We start from the raw sequence: 14,018 nt of genomic DNA on the forward strand, positions 1-14,018 counted from the left end.
GGATCCGGCAGGTTCTTCCGGGGTCGTGACCACTGGTCACAGAGGTGCTTAATCTAAAGATGGCGGCTTCAGCGGTGAGGGGCGCTATGGCTCTGCGTACTAGTGCTAGCCGGCCGGTGGCTTTCGTCAGAAAAATTCCCTGGACCGCAGCCTCGAGTGAGTGATGGAGACGTATTAGGGGCGGAAGTTTGAGGCTCAAGCGATCCTCAAAAGCACTGCTTTTGGCGGAGCGCTGGAATCAGCGTGGTAGCTGGATTAAGAGCTGTTGCTCCTGAGCAAGCCAGTGAGCAGAATTTTTTTTTTTTTTTTTTTTTTTTTTTTGCAATTAATTGGGGATGCGTCTTGAGCTTTTGCGGCACGTATTCAGGGTCTCCTGCCTGCGGGAGTGATTTGGTGGAACAGTTCGTTACTTGCAAACGTTAAGATGTACGATTTAGAAGGGACTGTTTTGATTGCGGTATGGAGGATGGATTCAAACTGGTAAGGTTGAAGGCGGGGAGACGAACTAAAAGGCAGTTTCAGTAATTTAGTCCTAAGAAGAGGACCTGAAATAGTGTAGTGGTAGAAAAGCGGGTCAAATCCACCTATGTTAACGGAACAAAATCAACGGCTTTTCGCGATGATTTGAATGGGAAAGAGTACGGAATGACGGAAAAGGAAGAACAACTTCCAGGTTTTTAGCGTTGGTGAATACCGTGGTTAGGATGTGGAAGCAGCAGGTTTAAAGAAGAGGAGTTAAAGGTTAAATGTGTTGAGTTTGAGAAAAACCTGTGAGGTCTCCGTCAGCAAGTGGGCAGAGAAGATTGTGTAGATTGAGAAGTGCCCTTTTAAACATACTGCGCAGGTTAGAATTCCACCTCGGCCATTTAATAGTTGTGCAACCCAAGGGGAGGGAATTTGGGAAAACGGCTCACTACTGTAATTCAGTTTCATCTGTGAAATGGAGTCAGTAATAACTTTCCTCATAGGATTTTTGATTGGGTTAAAATGAGTTTATATGTAAACCGCTTAGACCTGTGCTAGATACATAAGTGCTCAATGAATGATAATCATTTTCATGATTACTGTAATTGAAGCTCAAGGGGAGAGGCCTCGGCTGGAGATAGAGGGTTGGGAGTAATCAGTATCGAAATCTCTCACCAACATTGATTTTTGTCAGTTGCAGTTTTGAGAAAATGTTTTTATATTTGCCTACCAAAAATTAAAAATCCACGGTCAGTTTTATAGGTTTTCATGTATCAGCATCTCCCTTAAAGAAAAGAATGGAACTGGGATTACTCACCTCTTAGTTTTTGTGGTCCAGGTGTGGGTAGTGGAATGGAAAATAGATCAGTTTGTGCCTCACTTTCTCAATATGTGGCAGGTGAAGATCAAGCCAGTACAATGTCTTGCTTAGGCTCCATGAAACTGTGTAAAGGCCCAGGGATTTTTTTTTTTAAATTTTTTTTTTCAACGTTTATTTATTTTTGGGACAGAGAGAGACAGAGCATGAATGGGGAAGGGACAGAGAGAGAGGGAGACACAGAATCGGAAACAGGCTCCAGGCTCTGAGCCATCAGCCCAGAGCCCGACGCGGGGCTGGAACTCACGGACCGCGAGATTGTGACCTGGCTGAAGTCGGACGCTTAACCGACTGCGGCACCCAGGCGCCCCAGGCCCAGGGATTTCATCAGCATCTTGCAGTTGCAGGTGTACAGACCATAATGGGTTGGTTTAAAACTCTTACAAAGGGTTTATGTAACATACAACTTTGAAACATTCTCTCTCAGTTCATTCATTCATTCAGCAAATATTTAAGGAGTGTTTGTGGTGGGCATTGTTCTTGGTGCTTGCAGCTGTTTTCCCTTAACAGTTATAGGTAATTTGGGAAGAGGGTTACCTTCCAGAACTAGTTTGTTTTGGAAGTGAATGTTTTCTAGAACTTTCAATACCTGGTTTAAAACGTGTATATTTAACACTATTTTGTTTATTCTCCAGTAACATGGTCTCTGAGGTCCTGATCTTGACAACTGATTTGACCAACTGGGAGAGCTCTTCAGAAATTTAGTCCCTATGGGTTGCTGAAGCATTACTAGGCATTTATTCATTCATCAAATATTGCCCTACTGTGTATCAATTACTATTGACATAGTGGACTCAACACTCGGGAAAGTTACGGTGTTGTGGTGAGGGTGAGGAGACTTACAACAGATACAGGCAATTGTTGAAGCAGTGAGGTTTAGATGAACTAGGGGAAATAACCAGGTAATATGAAATATCAATCAGGGAAAGTACAAGCACTGTAGTTCAGAAGAGATCATGTATTTTTGATTTTTAAGATTACTATGCATCTTTGAGGACTCGGGTCAGGATAATAACATTGTTTTGTATTGGAGTAGATCCCCGATAAATTAATATTCAGTGGATATATTTGGCTTGGATCTTGAAGGATAATTACAATTTAGGCAGGAAGAGATAGGATTACCGACATAACAAGGGGAAATAACGATAGACAAAGATGGAAATCCATGGGACACACAGAATTTCATTTGCTATACTAGAGAGTAACTATGGGCCAGCAATGGGAAATAAAGCAGGAAGGGTAAGCAGGGTCATCTCAACAAATTTTAAAGTATCAGCTTTTTTTTTTTTTTTTTAATTTTTTTTTCAATGTTTATTTATTTTTGGGACAGAGAGAGACAGAGCATGAACGGGGGAGGGGCAGAGAGAGAGGGAGACACAGAATTGGAAACAGGCTCCAGGCTCTGAGCCATCAGCCCAGAGCCCGACGCGGGGCTGGAACTCACGGACTGCGAGATCGTGACCTGGCTGAAGTCGGACGCTTAACCAACTGCGCCACCCAGGCGCCCCTTAAAGTATCAGCTTTTTAACTGAGTGTAAACTTTATGGAAGGCAAGGGCTTAAACAACACACTACGGTTAAATTGTCTTTTGTGTGACTTTCTCACAAGGCTTGTTATCCATGCACCTAACACTATGATGAAGATACTCCTCTGCAGGGGATAAAGACTACAGTCAACTCAGCAGCTTATCTGTGTGTGTCCCTACACATACTTTCCCCAAATCTGGTACATTGCAGCTTTATAGAAATGGTTCTTGACTTACAGTGGTTTCATTTACAATTTTTTGACTTTACAATGGTGCAATAGTGATACACATTCTGAAGAAACTCTGCTTTAAATTTTGATTTTTTTCCCTGTGCTAGTGATATGCAGTATGATACTCTTTTGTGATACTAGGCGGCGGCAGCAGCAGCAGCAGCAAGATGCAGCTCCCAGTGAGCCATGTGATTATGAGGGTAAACAACTCATAGACTTACTCTGTGCCCTTAACCACCATTCTGGTTTTCATTTTCAGTAGTCAATAAATTACATAAGAAATTCAACACTTTATTATAAAATACGTTTTGCATTAGATGGTTTTGCCTGACTATAGGCTAATGTAAGTATTCTGAGCATGTTTAAGTTGGCTAGTCTAGGGGTGCCTGGGTGGCTCAGTCGGTTAAGTGTCCGACTTTGGCTCAGGTCATGGGTTCAAGCCCCGTGCCAGGCTCTGTGCTGACAGCTCAGAGCCTGGAGCCTGCTTCAGATTCTGTGTCTCCCTCTCTCTGTTCTTCCCCTGCTCATGCTCTGTCTCTCTCTCAAAAATAAAAAAATAAACATAAAAAAACTTTTTTATGATGTAGGCTAGGCTAAGCTATGCTGTTCAGTAGGTTAGGTGTATTAAATGCATTTTCAACTTAGGATATTTTCAACTTACAATAGGTTTATCAGCTGTAACCCCATCATAACTTGAAGATCTGTAGTCAGTACCATAGCTGCTTCCTAAATCTTAAGGCTTCAAGGAAATGCAAAGTAGCTCCTGTTCACAAAATGTTTGAGAACTCTAGGCCCACTTTTGGTTTCTACCTACAATCTAGGATGAAAGATACAAAATATATTAACTCCTTTTTTGTTGTTTGTTTTTAAGTAATCTCTGTGCCCAGCGTGGGGCTTGAACTCACAACTCCGATTTCAAGAGTCACATGCTTTACCGACTAAGCCAGCCAGGTACCCCAAAATACATGAACGACTTTTAACATGTTTTCTCTTCCTATACAGGTGAGCTGAGAGAACACTTTGCACAGTTTGGCCATATACGAAAGTGCATCATACCTTTTGTGAGTATTCTCTTTGAAAAAAAAAAAGTTATCCTTTCATTCTTGATCCTCAAATTTTATCCTCCAATTCTGGAGTTTTTGTCAAAACATATCAACTTGTATGACTTTCTAATGAAGTAAAGCTGTTCATCAGAGTCTTTATGGATAAAATTATGGGTGATACTGATTAAAAAGTAAAAAAAAAAAAAAAAAAAAACTTATCCTGCACATAACAAATTACCACAAACATAAGGACTCAAAACGACAAACATATGTTATCCACAGTTTCAGCAGATCAGACACCTGGGCATAGCCTTACTGGGCCCTCTGCTCAGGGTCTCATATAGCTGCAGGCCAGGTGTCACCTGGGGCTTTGGTCTCATCAGAGGCTCAACTGGGAAAGACTGATGTCCAAGATCCCTCAGGTTGTTGGCAGAATTCATATTTGAACTGTAGGACTGAGGTATCTACCTTTTTGCTGGCTTTCAGCTTGTAGGGACTACCTGCAGTTCCTTGTTACCTGGGAGGTCTGTAGGCTCCCCCAACATGGCAGCTTACTTCTTCAAAGTCAGCAGAGGAGTTTCTCTGTCTAGTCTGTTAAGTTTGTCTTAGACCATAGTCATGGGAGTGGCATCCCATCATTTTTGCCATATTCTTTTGGTTAGAAGCATGTCACAGGTCCCACACACCCTCAAGGGGAAGGGGTTATACAGAGGGTAACTTGGTGGGACATGTGTAAATCACAGGGCCATCTTTGAATTCTGCCCACTCCAGTATTATAGTAAGGACTTGATACTAAAGGATGATTTTATCTGAAAATTAATTGGTGGAGGGGCACCTGGGTGGCTCAGTCGGTTAAAGTGTCTGACTTTGGCCCAGGTCATGATCTCATGGTTAATAGGTTTGAGCCTTATGTCGGGCTCTCTGCTGACAGCTGAGTCTGGAGCCTGCTTCCAATTCTGTGTCATCCTCTCTCTCTGCCCCTCTCCTGCTCATGCTGTCTCTCAAAAATAAACATTTAAAAAAAATTTTTTTTCAACTGGTAGAGAATATCTGTTTTAATCTTTATCCTTATTAAGTTGAATGCCTTTTTTCTTTTAGTATTTTTATATTATATTTCCTTTAAAAATTTTAATGTTTATTTTTTTTATAATTTTTTTTCAACGTTTTTTATTTATTTTTGGGACAGAGAGAGACAGAGCATGAATGGGGGAGGGGCAGAGAGAGAGGGAGACACAGAATTGGAAACAGGCTCCAGGCTCCGAGCCATCAGCCCAGAGCCTGACGCGGGGCTCGAACTCACAGACCTCGAGATCGTGACTTGGCTGAAGTCGGACGCTTAACTGACTGTGCCACCCAGGCGCCCCTTAATGTTTATTTTTGAAAGAGAGAGAGACAGAGCACACGCAGAGGAGGGACAGAGAGGTAGACACAGAATCTGAAGCGGGCTCCAGGCTCTGAGCTGTTAGCACAGAGCCTGACATGGAGCTTGAACTCACGAACTATGAGATCATGACCTGAGCCGAAGTCAGATGCTCCCCGAACTGAGCCACCCAGGCACCCCTCCTTTGCTTTCTAAGGAAGGTATAGAAATCAGTTTATCAATTTGTTTTGCTTTATTCGGGGCTGTATTTTTCTGTGGGCTTTCTAGAATTACTGGATTTTTGATGGTGTAATGTGAGTACACACAAAGTTTACAGGTGCTTCACTAAAACTGCCCCTTTTTTCCTGACACTGAGAAGACCATGGTAAAATATCAACTTAAAGAAATTTAAATTCTTAACTCTTAATGTTTGTTGCTTTCCAAGGATCTAATAGATTAGTCCTATCTAGTGCTAGTGAGGGTGTAGGGAAGCTGGCACTGAAATTGCTCAGAAGTTTACTTCATTTCTGAAGGGTAGTTTGGTAAAATCAAAATCCAGAATTTGTATTTGCTTCGATCTAGCAATTCTATTTTTAGGCATTTATTCTGCAGAAATGGTGTGGTTAAGAATGCTCAAAGCAACATTGTTCACTAATATAACTGGAAAGGGGCGCCTGGGTACTCAGTTGGTTAAGCGTCTGACTCCTGATTTCGGCTCAGGTCATGATCCCAGAGTTATGAGATCGAGTATTGCATTGGGCTACGCGATGAGCATGGAGCCTGCTTAAGATTCTCTGTCTCTCCCTCTGCCCCTCTCGCCTGCTCCCACTTTCTCTCTTTAAACTAAATAAAAAAAAATAGTAATATTACCAGAAAGAACCTAAATGTTTATCAATGGGATTAAATAGTCATTGATACAATGGAGTTTTTTACACAGTTGGCTAAAAGAATGAGGCACATGTATTACTGACATGAAAATGTTTCTATAAGCTTAAAAACTACAATTTTACAAAGAGTATGAAACTTGTGTTTTTTGAGGAGCATTAAAAAATTTTATCCAAAAATAGTAACACATTTTTCTTGGTTCCCATTTCCCTCTTAGAAGTATAAATAAAATAACTTAGGACCTGGAGTTAACAAGTTTAGATTTAAACAAAAGAAAATTTTGGTTCTTGGTAAAACTAAATAAAATGTAACAGGAAAAAAGTTTCTGGTAAACAATTCATGTACTCAAGTTAGAAATCCAGGTTCCTATCTTAGATACACAGTACTTAAGTTTTACACAAACACAAAACATTTTTTTCAAATGTTTATTTATTTATTTAGAGAGAGAGAGTGTGAGGAGGGGAAGGGCAGAGAGAGGTGAGAGAGAATCCCAAGCAGGCTCCACGTTCAGCGTGCAGTCTCACGACCGGGAGATCATGACCTGAGCTGAAATCAAGAGCTGGACACTTAACTGACTAAACCACCCAGGCTTCCCCCACACACAAAATTTGTAAAGCTTTTATAGCAATGGTCATAAGGAGGTAGAGGAGAAATTGTATTTTTCTGAGGTAAGGAGTGAATCACTGGGACATTACCAGAAACTTCCTGCAGTCTAGGTTTATACTTAAAAAGTTACCTTTTAGGAGTGCCCGGGTGGTTCAGTCAGTTGAGCCTCAGATTCTTGATTTTAGCTCAGGTCACGATCCTAGGGTCGTGGGACTGAGCCCTATGCTTTGTGCTGAGCATGGAACATGCTTAAGATTCTGTCTCTCCCTCCATCTGCCCCCCTCTCCCACTATTTCTCTGTCTCAAAAAAAGGTCACCTTTTAAATATGGGGGCAATTTCTAAGAATTTGGTTTGGGGGTGGTGTGGAGCACAACATAACTTTGTAACAAGATTGATAATGATGATGATGTACAGAGTGAATAGACATCTTTGTATCTGTTCTTTTTATTTGGGTGGGGAGGGGCAGAGGGAGAGAGAGAGAATCTTAAGCGGGCTCCATGACCAGCACAGAGCCCAAAGACAGGCTTGATCTCACAACCTTGAGGTCATACTTGAGCCAAAATCAAGAGTTGGATGCTTAACCGACTGAGCCACCTAGGCACCCCTCGTCTTTAAATAGCAGGGTGCTTCGAAGCACACCAGAATCTTTTCCACACGTGCTGATGTATAGGTTGGATGATAAGCACTCTTGTCCTATGCACAAAGGGAAGCACCTTGAAGTCTGGAGCTAGGTAGATAAGGGTAATACTGTATATATTTTTTCTTTTTTCCTATTTTTCCTTAGGAATAGGGAGTATGTGATTATAATGGTAGTAGTGGTGATGAGAGTAATTGGTCTCCAAAATTACCAGAAATGCACCTAGATTTTGAGGCTTAATTTTTTAGTTTCTAGAAATGAGGAAGTTAGAGTACTCTATGTGATTAAAATTTCCCTTATTTTAGTGTGGTTTGTATCTTGAATGACAAAGAAACTTTACTACCTATATGTTACTTCTCTAGTGGCACCAGAAAAGCAGAATGTTAAGATTAACACGGCGGTTAAGCCTTTGGTAACTAAGTTTTTCAACATCTTTAATAATGTCTGTTATGCTGTTTTGGCAGATGAACAGTTGGTAGTTTGTTTTGGAGCTCATGGAAACGTTTTTCAAGTTCATGATTAATCTCTTCCTAAATTTTGAATTTTTAGGACAAAGAGACTGGGTTTCACAGAGGTATGGGTTGGATTCAGTTTTCTTCAGAAGAAGAACTTCAGAATGCACTACAGCAAGAAAATCATATTATTGATGGAGTAAAGGTAAGTATTTTTCCGTATAATGTTGTGAGCTTTCTATATATCAGTCAGTAGGTCAAAAGTATGGAATGACAAGGTCTTTGGGAGATTTGTAACTAAGGTTTCCTTAATATTGGTTAAAGAATGGTGGTGGTGGGAGAGTGCCAGTTCTAAAATGTCTGGGGAGGGTAGTACAGGAAGACCCTTTAATGGTTAGCAAGGTGTATCTAACATAGAGCAGTGGGAACTTACAAGGTAGGGAGACTGTTGTTGAAATCCTGGCTTTTCCACTTACCATGCAACCTTGGGTCAAACCGATTTAGTTTTAAGAGCAGGGAACAAATAACATCCTCTTGACTTCTAGCTGCTGACTCCATAATAAAAAGGCAGTCTTAAAGTGGCAGTTTTCAGTCAGTTGTAATGTTTTTGCAGATAGTCTCTTTCCTTACAATGCTTATTTGATTTTTCTCAGCTCCACATTCAAGCTCAAAGACCAAAAATTTTGCAAGGGGATCAAACATCTGATGAAGAAAAAGACTTTTGAGACTGTTACTACCTATTAAATAAAGTAAACAAAATTGAAAATTTTGCCTAAATGTTTTTATTTGAAACAAGTAGTTGCACCAAGCAAGAGCTTGCTTTCCCCACTCCAAATGAAAACCGAGCTCAGGAGGGGCAGGCGTCATTTGGCAGGACAGTTCTAGTATGTGAACATCCTTCTACTCACTGTGATTGGGGCAACTGTATTCATCAGCAGTCCTTCTTACACAAAATATTATCCCCAAAGTACTAACGTCACACAAAAGGAAGTGGTCTTAATTTCATGTGTGGAGCAGTATGTTCTATAAATGCCAAAAGGTAGGAGAAACACAAACACAACCCACTCTTTAAAAAAAACTAAATAGTTCAAAGAATTTTCCACCCCCCCCCCCTTATTCCCGTAATAAAAAGTAGTGCTGGGGTCTGACACCCAGATTTGGTTTTTATCCTGGCCATTTACAAAGTGTTTCCCCATCTGACTTGCATCATTAGGGTTATGGACAAAAGTTCATTCACTTTGAAGAACGGTGTATCTACTCCTTCCTCCTCTTCTTGCCTTCATGCTCATGTTCCTTGGGGCGGCTGCTGTCTGAGGGTCTTTTAGAGCCACCGTGCTGTTTGGCTTCTTCCAAAAACTTGTCTAAACCAAAAGGATCTTCCTCAAACTGAACTGGTCCTTCTCGGCCTCTCTGCCTACGGTCTGAACCAGAAAACTCCTTATCGGGAACAAATCTAGGGAAAAAGAAAAAGGACTATGAACCACTTTGTTTTTACTAGTGCAAACAGTGAGACTGAGCTGTCTGCCTTGGTACCTGTTGGTCTTTATTCTGGCTTCTAGGTCATCACCATACATGTCCTTGTCCAGGTTTTTACTGGGCCTGTAAATATTCTGGGCCATATCTTTACCACCTCTCCAGGCTTGATCATAAACATTGTAAATTTCATCTTCTCCACCTGCAAAACCACTGTCCATACCCTGTGGAACAAGGACATTAAAAGTTCACATTTTCAGCAATCTGAACTGCAAATTAAAATGATCTTCATTAAAAAAAGTCCGTAAATTTTCATTCTTACCACCTTTGGTCCTTAGATTAAATACAGTGCTAATTAACAAGTCTGACTACTTTAGTGAAGTAGTCATTAAAATTGGGGGATAGTAGTATAAACAGGTACTTGACAATTTCAATTTTACAGACAATGGCAAAAAGATGAAAGAACTGTCCAGTACCATTTACCTGATGTCACTCACTGATTTATCATGTAACTTCTATGCCCAACATGGGGCTTAAACTCACATCCCTGACGTCAAGAGTTGCATGCTGTATAGGCAGGCATCCCTGTATGATTTTATTTAGAATAGGGGCATCTGGGTGGCTCAGTTGCTTAAGTGTCCAACTTTGGCTGAGGTCATGATCTTGCGGTTTGTGGGTTCAAGCCCCACATTGGGCTCTGTGCTGACAGCTTGGAGCCTGGAGCCTGCTTTGGATTCTGTGTCTCCCTGTCTCTCTGCCCCTCTCCCATTTTTACTCTGTCTCTCTCTCAAAAATAAACATAAAAAAAATTGTTTAGAATAAATGTCACACCCCTTAACTGTCTGCCTGCCTGCCTGCCTGTCTCTATCTATCTATCTATCTATCTATCTATCTATCTATCTATCTATCTATCTATCTATCTATCTAAGAGAGAGAACATGTGCTGGGGAGGGGGCAGAGGGTGAGAGCAAGAATCTTAAGCAGGCTCCCATGACCCTAGGATCGTAACCTGAGCTGAAATCAAGATGCTCAACTGAGTCACCCAGGCACTCCAAGAACAATCACTATTATAGCAAGAGACAATAAGGCTCTTAATGAAAATCCTAAGACAACAAGGAACTTGCTTCATATATTTGAATGGTTCCTTAATACGGAACCATTAATACGGAACCATTAATTCCTTAATACGGGATGTCCTTTGTTAGGAAAATTTTTATTACAACTTTGAAATAATTTAAGCTTAAGCTTGTAAGAGGTGACAGTCATAAATATTTACTTACATTCAATTTTCATGCCTAACCCCTTTGCTCAGCCTGGCAAATTACCACAGCATAGTGTTTAAGAACATAAACTTTGAAATCAAGACAGCCCATGTTTTAATCTTCTATCAGTTTCTAGCTAAACCTGTATGTGTCTCAAACATACGCAGGTTGTAACAAATAGTATGAAGTCATAGGGTTTTTTAAAGGATTGAAATAATACAAGTAAAAGAACAATGCCAGGAATGTAAAAAAGTACCTAATAAATTATTAAACTAAAAGAACTTACTCAAATGCTACCTTCAAATCTCCCTGAAGCCTCGGAGTCAATAAACTTTTCTGTTCCATATCCCAGTAGAACTTTATTTCTATGTCTATATTTTTATTACAGCCTGCCTTGTCCTTGTTTATATACATATATGTCTTTTCCAGTAGACTTGAAGGTTCCTTGAGGGCAAAGCACATCTATCTTTGATCTAAAGGTCTTATGGCTGTAAATAATCAATGTTGGGTAGATTAAAACATAAAGATACTTCTTCAGTCCTAATGTGTCCTAGCTAGTTAATAACAATAGCTTCTAGGAATCAGATTTCCTGATAGCTAGTTTAGCACTTAAATTTAGTTTTTTAGCTTCATCTTTTATATCAGTTTTTTTTTAATGTTTATTTATTTTTGAGACAGAGAGACAGAGCATGAACGGGGGAGGGGCAGAGAGAGAGGGAGACAGAATCGGAAGCAGGCTCCAGGCTCTGAGCCATCAGCACAGAGCCCGACGCGGGGCTTGAACTCACGGACCGCGAGATCATGACCTGAGCTGAAGTCGGACGCTTAACCGACTGAGCCACCCAGGCGCCCCTAGCTTCATCTTTTAAAGATCTCAAGTTTATGTGATTCTACAGCATTAAAAAGTTGTTTTTTTTTTTTTTTCAAAGATCAACAAAAAACCAAAAGAGAGAGTTTTGTAGGACACTGGGTCTATTTTAGAAATAAAAGACCAATATATTAGTTTTTTTTTAAATCACCTAATTTCTTTCATTTTCTACTAGTGTCTTACATCTTAGCCAACTGTAAGAGGGCAAAATCAGAGTTGTTTCATCTTACTTGCATCAAAGATCAAATAAGATAAAGCAGCTAAGTTATAACACATAACTTGTAATATTTTTCTCTCATTATGCCAGCATACCTTACTTAGATTGATCCAAATCTATGATACGTTAATTTTCTTTTCCCTGAGGACTATATTCATATCAACACTTAAGACATGCTATTTCTAAATTCCTTGTACCTTGGACTGGTTGAAGAGCCTTTGGTCATACTGAACTTCATTGGACGTCCGAGGATTGGGTACACCAAGAGCAATGACTTCGCTGATATCTCGATTTTCATTTCTCTGCAGTTTTGACCTGTTTTGAAATATAATGTTGCTAACTGAAAACTCTTCACAGACAAGCTGAATTTCAATTTCAGCCTAACCAATCTCAGAAGCAAAGTTAATGAATATATCCTGTTCAGATCTCGTGAACATATATTCCCTGATAATGCATAATTGGGCTGGCAGTCCTTACAGCACTTCAGAGATGTGATTATTAGAAGAGGTGGGGTTTTACAATCAGGCCTTTCTGTTCAATGAAAAGAAAGAGACTCACTCTGTCAAGAGACTCACTCTAGAGACGAAGTGTTTAATACAAGAAATCACCTTACAAAAAAAAAAAAAAAAAAGGAAGAAAAAAAAGAAAAGAAATCACCTAACAGAGCATGCTGAGATAGAAAATTGCTAGTCTATATTTGCTATTATGCGAGGGTTGGGGCGGGGGGGGGGGGGGTGACTGGATGCAAATTAGATGTATCATATGAATCACTGTCAGTAAGCCAGAATCAGTTCTTTACCTGAACCACATTTAATAATTTTATCCTATAAGAATTTTGAGAAAAACATATCAATGACTGGATTACTCAGTATGATTTTCAGTATTCAGATTATCTTAATTCGCCTGCTGTTTCAGTATGTATGCAACCTATATCATAATGAAACCATGGTAACTGTCATTACTTATTTTACCAGAAACTCAGGTCTGTCAATCTATTTTTTTTGAGAGACGGAGCGCTACTGTTTTTGAGAGAGAGAGAGAGACAGTGGAAGCCGGGGAAGGGCAGAGAGAGGGAGACACAGAATTCAAAGCAGGCTCTAGGCTCTGAGCTATCAGCACAGAGACTGAAGCTGGGCTTGAACTCATGAACCATGAGATCATGACCTGAGCCAAAGCTGGATGCTTAACCAACTGAGCCACCCAGGTGGCCTGAAACTCAAGTCTTAAAATGATTTCTATAGACAACCTAATTTTCACCCAGTCATAAGTTTACAGTCTTTCTACATTATCAATTCTCATAACCACTTTACTGTTTTTAAGGGCCCAATTTATCTACAGAGCCATTTTAATTTTTTACAGCTTAGGAATTTCAGAGCAAGAGTATCATTAATTGTGCACTTTCACATTTCATTCCACTCTCTTCTACACCGCTATTATCCACAATTTGAAATTCAGATTTTCTGCTTCTCCAGGGCTCCACTTACCCAGGGAGATGAGCTATGCCATTAAATAACAAAGACCACCACCAGCAGGAATCTTCTTTTTCATGTTTAGTACATGACTTGAAAAAAAAATGGATTTTATCAATAGCTCATGAAATGATGAGAGTGTGGAAAACTGCTCATATGGAAAGACAATGTTTCATAGTTGTACTTAACCCTCACTCAGAATTCAGGCCTCAGCCTTTGGTGAACCATAAACTTTACCAATCCCTACTTTAGCCCAAGTCCCCATGCAAGTATTTTGTTTGTTTCACGCAGGTCTGTACTTATTAACAGTGCTCTGGTCCATTTTCCCAAGTAATTTTACATGGTAGCTCTGTCTTTGAATTTTAATAGAACTGCTCATGAGAAGAGGCTGATTTTCACTTCTCACAAAATCTGCTCTTATCTGCCACTGTACTCGGGATGGTCCTCTGCATGTAGGAGTATCTCAATGAAAGCACAGAAGCTTTGGGGCGCCTGGGTGCCTCAGTTCGTTGAGCATCCGACTCTGACTTAGGCTTTGGTCATGATCTCACGGTACATGAGACTGAGCCTCACATCAAGCTCTGTGCCGACAGCAAGGAGCCTGGTTGGGATTCTCTCCCCCCCCCCCCCCCCGCCCCGCCCCCTCCC

The 14,018-nt window shown here is 40.4% G+C and overlaps 2 protein-coding genes across 2 annotated transcripts in view; one reads left to right on the plus strand and one right to left on the minus strand.

Moving 5' to 3' along the window:
* The first annotated feature begins 6 nt into the window (after window positions 1-6).
* On the plus strand, window positions 7-8,847 carry LOC101081556 (SRA stem-loop interacting RNA binding protein). Its single transcript, XM_003987871.5, has 4 exons — window positions 7-156; window positions 4,100-4,158; window positions 8,179-8,286; window positions 8,735-8,847. The coding sequence occupies exons 1-4, from the start codon at window positions 60-62 to the stop codon at window positions 8,804-8,806; spliced, it is 336 nt and encodes a 111-aa protein (XP_003987920.1). The 5' UTR covers window positions 7-59; the 3' UTR covers window positions 8,807-8,847.
* Window positions 8,841-14,018, minus strand: part of SNW1 (SNW domain containing 1) — a 33,030-nt gene continuing 27,852 nt past the window's right edge. The window contains exons 12-14 of the mRNA XM_003987872.5: window positions 12,099-12,216; window positions 9,615-9,778; window positions 8,841-9,534 (exon numbers count right to left, since the gene is read on the minus strand). Coding sequence (XP_003987921.1) covers window positions 9,336-9,534; window positions 9,615-9,778; window positions 12,099-12,216 — 481 coding nt within the window. The 3' untranslated portion in view covers window positions 8,841-9,335. The remainder of the gene's footprint in view (window positions 9,535-9,614; window positions 9,779-12,098; window positions 12,217-14,018) is intronic.

Source organism: Felis catus, chromosome B3 (assembly GCF_018350175.1).
Source record: "Felis catus isolate Fca126 chromosome B3, F.catus_Fca126_mat1.0, whole genome shotgun sequence".
In the NCBI taxonomy this organism is placed as follows: Eukaryota; Metazoa; Chordata; class Mammalia; order Carnivora; family Felidae; genus Felis; species Felis catus.